This window comes from Mixophyes fleayi, chromosome 1 (genome assembly GCF_038048845.1).
Source record: "Mixophyes fleayi isolate aMixFle1 chromosome 1, aMixFle1.hap1, whole genome shotgun sequence".
Classification (NCBI taxonomy): Eukaryota; Metazoa; Chordata; class Amphibia; order Anura; family Limnodynastidae; genus Mixophyes; species Mixophyes fleayi.
Window position 1 is genome coordinate 325,595,254 of NC_134402.1, and position 12,292 is coordinate 325,607,545.

General features: G+C 38.6%; 1 protein-coding gene across 1 annotated transcript in view; it reads left to right on the plus strand.

The window, feature by feature from the left end:
- Positions 1 to 12,292, plus strand: part of SGSM1 (small G protein signaling modulator 1) — a 171,203-nt gene that overhangs the window by 65,859 nt on the left and 93,052 nt on the right. The window contains exon 3 of the mRNA XM_075214427.1: positions 4,046 to 4,121. Within this exon, the coding sequence (XP_075070528.1) occupies positions 4,046 to 4,121 (76 nt within the window). The remainder of the gene's footprint in view (positions 1 to 4,045; positions 4,122 to 12,292) is intronic.

A 12,292-nucleotide genomic window follows, 5' to 3' on the forward strand; every position in this document is an offset into this window, starting at 1 on the left:
GGGTACCGTGCTATTCCCTATGGGTCAGGCGCCCCACTTTTAGCATCTACTGCTGAGTTAACTTGAATTGCAGCGGTACCACTAACACTGAATGTCACACCTTCAATATTAATAAATCAATTCTTAAGTAAATCACATAACATTAACATCCATCTCAACATTTGGTGCACCAATATTATCCCTGGTAACGTTACCATATTTTCCACTCAGTCCTGGGCTGACCTCTGCACAGGAATTTGGTAGTGTTCCAATGTCCTGCAGAGGTTTTCATCAAGGGTTAAGTATTATAGTAGAAAGCAGGGATGTTGCTCATTTCAGCCACAAGATGGCGCTGTTCTCTCAACAGTCAATGAATCTCTATCAGCACATGTGCTCTGCAACAGGGTATAATGTCCAGATATCAGCACACACGCAGGATATAGCTGAAACGACCGTCTTAATTGTTCCCTGCAGCATGTGTAAAGGTATAATCTGGGGGAAAAGCTCTCACAATCCTTCCTTGTACAAGAATGCAATGTCAGTTTTGGATAGATTCTCTCATCACTCTTCCCTCTGACACTGGGGTGTGTGCAGTACACTGCAGGCTAGGGTTTTACCTTGAGACGGTTCTGCAGTTAGTGGAGACTGTCTTTTTGGCGCCCCGCTGCGTGTCCCCAGCTATTCTCCGTCCGCTTTGCTGGCAATGTCACAGTTCTGGCAGCAGCTTATCTTCTCTCTGCTCGGCTGCACGTCCTCCCCCTTGTTCCTTCTACCATGCTGCTCTCTCTCACTCCTCCTTCCTGCACATCCTCTTCCTGTTACTCCCCCAGCCAATCAGGGCCTTCATCCTCCTCCTGTCAATCACTCCTGGACACAAGTTTTCAGGAGCACAATTAACCCCTTGTAGCCCTGCATTTTAAAAGCGTTTATGCACTTCCTCTGTGCTGTTCAACAGGGCTTTGGGGTACCATATATACATATATAAATATATATATTCATTGTCAAACAGTTACTTGCACTTTAAATTATTTTTACTAGTGGACCAATCTCATCAAGAAAACACAAACAAATCTTGTTTCTAGATTGCTCCCTCTCCAAATATAACAAGTCTATTACAGCCTTCTAAAGCTGAATTCATTAGTCTTCTTTATTTCCCTTTGTGACAGTTTCATCAAAGCAGTATCTCAAACCACAGCACAGCTTTACTTCAGATGTGTCTTTGAAGACACCTGTTTTACAGAAAGCTTAGATAATGTTGGGTCTGCTGGATAAAGCCTTCATGTGTGATCTCATTTACAAGCCTGTTTACTATTTACACTATGCAAAGGGCATGTGTAGCAAACAAGGTGCAAAGAGCACGCTGCAGCACGTGAGAAAATAGTCAGTTTTAATTGCACAGTGGGACAGGAGAAACGTGGGCAAAGCACAAAACCAGTTTTAGCCGTGCTAACTGAGTAGTAGTATGCTGATTGCGGTATACCAAAGAGGAAGTATTTAAAATGACATTCCCATTCAATTTTACTGACCTGCTCCTAATTATATACTGAAACAGTTTTTTCCCGGCTCTTCCATTTCTGTAGCACTGGAAAAAGAATATTATTCTCGATTCTCAACTGGCTGCTGAGGTGGGTGTGATTGGTTGGACCAATAGGAAGCTGCAAACACTGAGCTTTCAGCTTCCTATTGGCCCTTCCACTCACATGGTCATATGTATTTGAAAAACCAGTGCTGTACTACAGAAAAGGAGTAGTCCTGGGAAAACTGTTTTAGTGTGCAGTTCCCAGGGCTCCACTAAGAGGAGCAGAACAGCAGAACTGATCAAGTAATCTGGAATTCTGCTTTAATATGAAGGGGCACCAGTATATTTTTTATTATGTTATGTAAAATGAAAAATGCTTGAATTCTGCATTTCTACAATTAGAAAAGATGCAGATTTTCAATACTTAAACAAATTGAAAATCGTCAATATCTGAATTAGATGTATAGTATAAGAAGTTGAAAAACACTGATTAAAGAAGGAAACTTGAACAGCAAAGGGAACAGCCTTAACTTCTAACACGTTTCTGTCCTTCATTCATAGTAAAGAGAAGAAAGCTCCTGCATGGGGTATAATTAGACATTTTACACACACATTTTGGTTTATAACTAGACAACACCCTACAACATTTAGGGACCTTTAATTTTCAGTGTTATATTATTGTTATATTCTATTTAACTCCTGTGCCATACCACTACTATTTCATGCTGTGTGTCTCATCATTTATATGTTAAGAATTGTGTGTTTGGCTTTAGAGATGGGTGAAATCTTTAAAACTGTTCTGCAAAATATTACCTTAGTACTCATTTGGATAATTTTGAGCTTTCTCTGGCAAAATTTGACCTCCAGTATTCCACGCAGAATTTTCCCTATCATATTTGTTCCACTCAAAATTCAAACCCCACCAGACTACACAAGCAATGGACAGTCATTTTTCTGTTTCTTGTACACTATAAATTCTGCAATATAAAGATCACATTACTGAAACTTTGCATTCCTGTGAAAGTGTCTGATGCGCCACAAAATTAGATTAATGTTAGACCATCAGATTGAATGTAGCCTCTAGCTCTATTTCCACATAGATTAAGGAAAATGCATATAAGATTTTCTATAGATGGTATCTCACGCCTGATAGACTAGCTAAAATATATCCGACTGCCTTCCCTGCCTGTTGGTGGGAATGCGGTCATAGAGATACCTTCTTTCACATCTGGTGGTCTTGCCCTGTCATCTCCTCCTTCTGGGATAAAGTAGCTACCCTCCTTTCCTCTCTTCTTCAATACCCCATTCAGAAGGATCCTTGGTCCTTTCTCCTCTGCTACCCTATACAAGATGCTGATGTCCACTCTGCAAAACTGGCACCGCATGTTTTGGCGGCCGCCAGGTGCTTTATAGCCAAATCCTGGAAAAGTGCGGCGCCCCCCCGCGTCTCTTCTTTAAGGTCCTATGTTTGGTTTATTGCTAGCCTGGAAAAAATCACCTTCCACCTACGAGAAAAAAAAAAAGATAAGTTCTACCAAATCTGGGCCCCCTGGTTACATCAGTAGAGCCTCAAACACTACCCCTTCTATAGATTGCCTCTTCCGTACCAGATACTTCTGCCTATAATATCCCTACAGGCAAAGCTATTTCCTATGAATTCTGAGATCCCTCCTGGTTTGGTCTCGCTATGGCAGACGACCCCCTCTCCCTCCCACCATTTCAGGCGCGCACGCAGGGGGGGTTTCTGAGTCTCCAGAACCCCCCCCCCTCTCCGTGGATTGGTCGGCCCAAAGCATGTTTTTAAACATGCCAAATATGGGGAGTTTTTGTTGTTCGTTTTTTTCATGTACATTAGCATTGTTCGTTTTAATGTGTGTTATCAATGCTATTTTGATGTGCGGTATCAGTGTTCGTTTTAATGTGGAGTATCATTGCTAGTTTTAATGTGTGTTATCAATGCTATTTTGATGTGCGGTACCATTGCTAGTTTTGATATGGAGTTTCAATACTCATTTTAATGAAGGGTTTAGATTGTTTTAATGTACAGTATTTTAGTGTGTGGTAGGAATGATTTTTTTTATGCTTTATTTTGCTTTGTTCCGAATTCAACTATTTGGAAACCCCCCCTTAAAAATCATGCGTTTGCCCCTGCACTTCCACCCCTTCCCACCCATTGCCATTTAAATAACAGGAATACTGCTTGTGCCAGTACAATTTTCCACTTATGTATTATCTTTTGCGATGCATAGCAATTACTAACATGCTTTGTGACAGTGCTTGTTCTTGTTTTTTGTTACTTACCTGTTATTCTCTGCATATGTCCTGTCACCCATGTGGATTTAATAAAAATTTGAGTTATAAAATTAGATTAATGTTAAGTTTAGTTTACAGCAACTGTGTTGTACTGTATTTATTCAGTTGATGTATTTGATTAGATGCTAAGAAGGCTGGTGGTAGTTAAAACAATTCTGATATAGTATTCTGCAACATTCATTAGGATACTTCAATCATTCTATTGCAATATCTTTTCTCTTGTGCCTTTTGCAGGTAAAACAAATTATGGAAGAAGCTGTTACCAGAAAATTTGTCCATGAAGACAGCAGTCATATCATCTCTTTTTGTGGTAAGTTCATCCAGAGAACAAACTTCAGTGTGTGAGAACAGTGTGTGACAACATGGAATACAGAGAACAGTGCAGACACAATCATTTGTAGATGAAGCAAGAAGAATCTACACAGAAAGTCTAAAGTCTAGTATGAACCAGCTGTTGAAACTGGATAAAAAAAAAGGTTGATTCTGTATGGAGAAGGACCAAAAGTCATTTAAAAAGTGCTAACCCCAAAAAGTTTTAAAAAGTGCAATCACCCACAAAATTTTGAAAGAAAATGTCAGTAAATAACTGTATCAGACCGTTTATAAAGTATTTGGCATTGTTATTAAATTAAGTAGCTGAATCTTTTTAGGAAATATATTTGTGATTGACTTAACTGTATAAAACCCTGTTGGTAGATCAATGGAAAATCATTGTGATCCTATTTTTTTGCTTACCTTTCCCTGTCTAATCCCCAAAAAGTAAAAATATACGTATTTCAATATGCTTTTGATAAAAAGGCATTACTGACCCAAACGCAGTAAGATTCACTTACAAAAGTAAGCAGGTGACAGCATACTAACTAATGGCTCAGCTGTATCCATGTGAGGGCGAACTGAAATGAGGCACCACATTAGTTTTTTTCCACAATTCTAGCAATAGCCCTTGATCAAGTGGCTCCAGAAACTCTTCATACTCCACGTGCACTTTATTGCCAGCCATGGCACACCAAAATAACACGAAAGCTTCAAAAATGGTTTCGTAAAGTAGAACTCCATTGGCGTAAATCTTGGAGCTCAAATGATTTCTTTACATATACTGCTATATACCACTCCTATCGAAATGCTCTGGACACTGCTAAACAAACATACTTCCAATCTCTCATTTATGCTCAAGCTTCTAACCCCAAAGGCCTCTTTAACACATTTAAATCTCTTTTCAACCCTCCCACCCCAAACCCTCCGACTGCTATCATTGCCCAGGATCTTGATTCCTACTTCAAGGACAAGATTGATCAGACTAGAAATGTTATTCTCTTCCTTGACTAGCAATCAGCTCAATTCCTTCTCAACACTCTCTGACACCCTCTTTCATTTGATCCCACAAATGAAGAGGAAGTTTCTACGCTCTTCTTATCTTCCTACTCTAACTCCTGTCCTCTTGATGCTATTCCCTCACAAATCAGTCTCTGTCTTTCTGTGCTCATTCCACCTCTAACTAAAATCTGTAATCTCTCTCTCTCTAATACTAACTTTCCTTCATTATTCAAGAATGCAGTGATTACTCTTAGTTTTAAAAAAAAAAATTCTGACCCAAACTCACTCTCAAATTACTGTCCCATCTCCCATCTCCCCTCCAAGCTTCTAGAGAGAGTTGCTTACACTCGCCTCACAAGCTTTCTTTCTGCAAACGACCTATTGGATCCTCTTCAGTCAGGCTTTAATTCGCAGTACTCCATAGAGACTGCGTTGACTAATGGTTGTCAATGATTTTATCACTGCTAAAGCTAAAGGCCATAACTCTCTTCAAATTCTCCTGGATCTCTCTGATGCATTTGACACAGTTGACCACTCTCTTATAAAAATACTACAATCCCTAGGTCTTCAAGACACTGTCCTATCCTGGTTCTCATCCTACCTATCTAATCGCTCTTTCAGTGTTAATTTCTCTGTATGATATATATGACCTCCAAATGTGGGATTTTACTGTACAGTGATTGAATGCCAATGGTGACAAGCAAGGATTTCACTTCAAATATTAATTTCTTTAATTGCATTCAATAATATGATTGTATTTGTTTATCTGCTGTGGGATTTTTAACACTATAGGTTGTATAGATTGGTTAATGAATTGACCTGTTGGATGCATTACGGAATTGCTAGGATGCTATTGGGCATTTTTATGAAATTTTGGTAATAAAAAAAGTGTCCTTGGGAATTTATTAATTTAAAACTCCTGTGGTCATAGGAAATTATACCTTCATGCAGATCTTTGACATTGTTACTGTTAGGGTGATCTTTACTCTTTCTTTCTTATCATAATTTATATTAATTAAATGGCTAATAATTTATTATATCTAATCTATGTAAAGCACCATCCTTATCTGTCATTTTATAACAACAATATCCTCAACAACTTCAGAGGATACCTTATTTATAAGCATGTCTTAAGAAATACTTATATTGAGTTTAAACATTAATTGTTGAACATCTTCATTTCATCAAAATTATTTCTAATTTGGAAATTAGGTCAGAATTACTTATGATTTGTGACTTAACCTTTCCATCTGAAGTGTATGTGACAGCAGTATATTTTAGAGATATAACAGGTCAAACAAGTATATTGATTGTGATATTACATCTGATCCATTTTCAACTTGTGCAATGGCAATTTCTTCCTAATCTTAAGTGTAAGTAACATGTTTTGGGTCGAGCTGTGAATGAGTGATTAAAATGAGAAGCACTGTGTGTTGGACAACTGGGGAAGGTAGTTTTTCAGCCTTGGGGATAAGGAAAGGGGAGAAAATTATACACTAACCTGATTCATTATCATTGCCACCACCACATTATAACTAAGAAGAAGCGTTACAGGTCTTTTATCATTATTGATATTAAAGAGTGTTTTGTCTTGTTTAGTGGAATAATTCCTGAATGTGAATACATATATAGTATATACACCTTTATTCGCTAAGAAGATATGTGTATGATATTGCTAAGTGACCATGAGCTTGCTACATCTGTGCCAGGGGATTGACTGTAATTATGTACATATTATTGTTGAGTATCTCCTGTAATAAACAATAACGTCTACATAATGCTTCCCACTCATTTCCATCTCTAGAGAATGCGCACTGCCTCTGGCATTCCCAGTTACGCAAATCTTATGAAAAGGCTGAGCAGCTCAATACTTGTCATCCTCATGGATAAGAAACATTAGCATTTAAATTGGTCAGCCCTTGCTGACTAAGTGTGAATACTCTTAATCACTGACAGTATGAAAACTTAGACAATTTATTTTAAGCACTCCTTAAAGATTCAAGGTGGATGCTGATGATAGCAATTTGTTCTACTGTGTGTATCTGACTGGTTGCCTGGTTCGATAGCAGGATTCAACATTTGTATGATTGTAGATTTTTGGAAAATCAATTATAAGACCGTAAACAGCACTGTTATTTCTAGGCATAGTCTTTAGTCATTCAAAAATAAAGCCTGGTTCTTCTTTTTCTTCTGTGTTTTGGTCTGCTTGCTTGAAAACACTTATTTCTGAGATATTGGGCATATATCAAAAATTCAAAATGCAAAAGTGTATTGTATAATAAACCCACTTTGTGACATGCAACAGAGGAGTTCCCAGTGCCACACAAGTTTATTGTCATTTGTATATGGCTTCACTGTTTATAATTTGAAAACTCTGCTTTGTGTTACTGCTTATTTTTAACACCATACCAAAATTTAAAAAAGCAATGACAAGAGAAATACAGGCAAGCTGCCAGCATTGATTAGTATACCATAAATTCATGTTGTACCCATTACTGGATCGGAGGTTGGTCAATGCTATGCCTATATACTTTACCTGTTTATTGATTGCTGGCTAAATAATGTGGATCAAGTATATTATGTGTAGTCCAGAGAGAGCAATGCATCAATGAAGGTTCAAAGACAAAATACCACAAATACATCTGCTATGAGCCAATTAAGCAATGTTCTCAAAGTATTTAAATTGATAAACCTATGTATTTTAAAAGGTAATTTGAAAGCATGTTTGTATTTATTTTGCAATGGAGTGGGAATTGTTATATACTTAGATTACAACTAACCTAAGAGCGTGCTATTAGCCCCTTCTCCATTTCATAAAAGTCTTAGGGGTATATTTACTAAACTGTAGGTTGGAAAAAGTGGAGATGTTGCCTTTAGCAACTAATTGGATTCCTGTTATCATTTATTTAATACACTTTACAAAATAACAGCTACATTCTGATTGGTCGCTATAGGCAACATCTCCACTTTTTCAGACCCGCAGTTTAGTAAATCTAGCTCCTAATTTTGTTAGACTGCATTTTAAAATGTTGATTGGATCAATTAACAGATGTTCCCAAGTAATAGGAAATTATTTAAAATCAATACCTAATCAAGATGATTTTCAACAAATGATTGATTAAACCTCTGGCATATTTATAGCAATAAATTCAATAGTTTGTCTGTTGATCTGCTTCCAGAGATCAGCGATGCTGATCCAGACACAAAAGGAAAGATACCAATCCTGCTTCAGATGTTACACTGAATCCTTCTGGAAAACATTGTAAATGAAAACATTTCCATGCCTTGTTAAACAGAACAGCATGTGTACAGCTAATCCTGTTTGCTGATGGGATTTGCTGGAGCACTGGAAATATTAGAAGAGGCAGGAAACAAACTAAGCAATTAAATGCAAGAGTTGTGATAATGAGAGATGGGAGCCATGACATTTTACTGTTTGCACGCACAAATGTGCCAGGAGTGTCAGAGATGTTTATTTCCTTCTAAAATCGAATAATTCAATTATTAATATATTGCCTATAAATGATTTGGTTGGTGGCAGTGAAATAGTTGAAATTGGCCTGGATCTTCTAGCAAGCTATGTATAAAGCCTACAAGAAGCTGCTGAGTGCTATGGTACAAGTTGACATTATTGTTATCGACATGCACCTTTATTGCAGGATGCTGTACGTCTCCACAATCTCAAGGCTGCCCCATAAAGATTAATCAAACTAGCCTGAGCTTCTTCTCAAAATATGATTACTGGGAAAATGCTATTTTAAGATTCTAGTGCCTTCAGAACACTGCTGTTGTGACAGGTGCCACATTCAAGGTCATATATACTGTGTGTGAGACACAAGTCGTTAAAAATCGATTTTACTTGGATTACCTTTCTTTTCATTTAGCTAAAATAAGAACACCTCTGAGTTAATCTGAAGTGGAGCCAAGCATATTTAACTCAATTTGATATATTGGTGATAGAGATTACCATTTTTATACATACGTTTACATTTTCATTCACAAACATTTCTTACATATGTCTGAGAAATTGTGAAAAGGTCCTTTTACATAAACTATGGATGACACACCATTACATTTTTATACACCTCTCTTTCTACAGCATATTTGCTTAAACAACAAATGTTATTCTACATCATTATTATATTTTAATAACATTTTGCTTCTCATGAAGTTCTACAATCTATTATTTCAACTTCATTAATTTGATAAACTATTTAAACATTACTAAATAACTCATAATCCCCCCCTTTTCTAAAGAATCCTCCCCTCCCACCCTCTCCATCATCATTGGCTCTACCATCATCTCTTCTTCACCCTAAATTAGTTGCCTGGCGGTCACCCTTGAGTCCTCCCTCTCCTTCACCCCTCACATACAATCTCTTGCCCAATCATGCCGCTTCCATCTCCACACTATAGCTAGGATCAGACCCTTTCTCCCCACTGATGCCACCAAAACTCTCATCCACTCTCTCAACATCTCCCGCCTGGATTACTGTAACCTCCTTCTTACTGACCTCCCCAGCACTTATCTTGCTCCAATTCAGTCCATGCTGAACACTGCTGCCTAACGACCGCTGTCTCACCTCCCATCTGGTCACCACCTCTCACTCCCGCATTCAATATTTCTCCCATGCCGCCCCCCTTTCTGGAACGAACACCACCGTTCTATCAGGCTTTTTCCCCAGACTTCATCCGCTCCCTCAAAACCCATCTGTTCAAACTAGCCAACCCTTCCTCCATCTAACCCTGCCCTTCTTTTACCCTCTTTACCATCCTCTTTCACTAACGATACATTACCTCCCCCTCACTCTTCCTCTGCTCCTTTTTACTCTCATTCATCTATCCCCATGGAGCTCTTATCCCCTCACCCTATCTTCCCTCTCTGTGTCTCCTGTCTGTCTCCCCCTCGCCTTTAGTTTGTAAGCCCCCTTGAGCAGGGCCCTCTTTCCTCATGTCCTCTTCCTCCTGTTTATCTTTGCCCCTAGCTCCCCCCCTCTTTTCTTCGCCCGTCATTCGACTCCTGCAGCTGTCTCTCCACTTCTCCATTGCCTCTGTGTCACCATCTTTGTCCTGATCCCATGCTAATGGGCACAGGTTCAACCTCCTTTCTCCCATCCTTTCTCCCTCCCCACTCTCTGTTCACTGGTAGTCACTTTCACCTCTTTGCCTGTGCGTCTACTTTCTGCTGAGTTTGTATTTTTGAGTTTGGAATGTTTGGGCTTTTGCACCTTATTTGTACTTTTGTACTTACTGCACTTTGTCTTAACTCTGCCTGTATGCCGTGTACTGTCATCCTGTACTGTTAAACTGTACTGTTGTCCCATGCTCTATGTGCAGCGCTCTGTGGCACCTCATAAATAAACGATAATAATAATAATGTTTAACTTGATTTACTATCCCTCCATGGCATAGATTAATACAGTATATTTTAGTTTTGTAAAGAGCCCCTTTCTTTTGTTATCAGGGATTGACCTGTAAACTCAGATTAGCCATGTTGGTTGAGGAGATGGTCCATTACAGTGCCTCATGTATAACATTTGATTCAAAAAGGGGCCATGCAGTACATTAACAAAGTCACATGAAATTGCAGTCCTCATTACAGTATTTCCTACAACTGTGTGCACCATTTACAAAGTTTCAGCAGTGCATAGTCACATGGTTCAAGCAGCAATTTAGGTCATGAACAGAAAATGACTGCATAAATATGGCCATCCATTCATCAGTTGTCTTACAGCACACTTTTTACATGTATTCTTCAATAAAAAATGCTGTACTATCTTTGACTTGAACAGTTTTTGGTATCATGTTTTAAATTGTGGTAGCTCATCAAACATGTCATGGTGATCTCTGTTCAGGTTGGTCCCCTTGTGACATTTCAGGGAAAGTAGATTTATCTTTGTCAGTTATTTATCATTCAGACTGCAAGTGGTGTTGTCACATTCCTTAAATTATAGGGATGCACTGTGTAAGCCTAAGGCAGAGGTGCCCAAACTCAGTCCTCAAGAGCTACCAACAGGTCGTGTTTTCATGACTGAGCAATGCTTAGCTACCTGGTGGTGATACTGGCTGGCAGCGGTAAGACTCCTCAGGTCGGTCCTGGGACCCTGTAGTCATTACAGAGCCGGCATCTCAGCTCAGGCATATGAACTGGAACTGAAAGTCTGGACTAGAGCTTCCAGTTACAGATTCTACAAAAATATATATTAAAGTTTGAAAACAGCAAATAAAATAAAAATTGAAAAAATAATAATAAAAACACAGATAAAATGCTTTAGTTTAATATTAAAGCATTTTTTGTGGGCTCCCCCTACTAAAGCATCTGTGGTAAATAGGCTTTCCCATGCTTTGCTGGGGGAAACATCTCAGGAGGCCCCCATGTTCCTGACTGCAGGTGAAAGCCTTTACCGGCTGGGGGCTTTGTTAAATAGAGAGAAGCTATAACACCTTTTCACAGTATTTAGGGTTTATCGCACTTTAATAGACCCCTAATTATAAACTGTTGCCTGCATCAAGCCTTTCACTGAGAAATATTACATTCAGTGAATTTAAAGTCATAGAGCCATTGCAAACAGGACTTGTTTTGGACCCACATTCCTTATTTTTGACAGCCATGTAAGTGGTACCATCTGCAATTGGTGTGGTTCTGGTGGATTAGTGGCCTAATTTGTCCTGATTTTCCACAAAGGATGGTTGTCAGATATGCTAATTATCAGTCATAAAGTCTTAAATTACTTGAGTTTTTATTCTACTACTTATCTTCCCAGCTCTTCCTATTAATATACACTTAATGTAACAATCATCATTGTCATCAAATCAACATTTATTTATATAGCGCCAGCAAATTCCATAGAGCTTTACAATTGGGAACAAACACTGTAGTAAAACAATTCTGGGTAATAAAGACAGACAGAGAGGTAAGAGGGCCCTGCTTGCAAGCTTACAATCTGTAGGACACTGGGAGTTTGATACATGAGGTTAAGTGCTACATATTGTATATTGGTCCAGCTAGAGGGCAAAGGTAAAAGGGTGCTTAGTTGTCTATATAATCCAGTCACACAGCAATGTTGGTCAGGGAGTCAGTGGGTTGTTTTCTTGTATGAACTGTGTAAAGGCTGGTAACAGCCTTGTGAGGTTAATAAGGTAGTTGAGGAATATTATAAGCTTGCC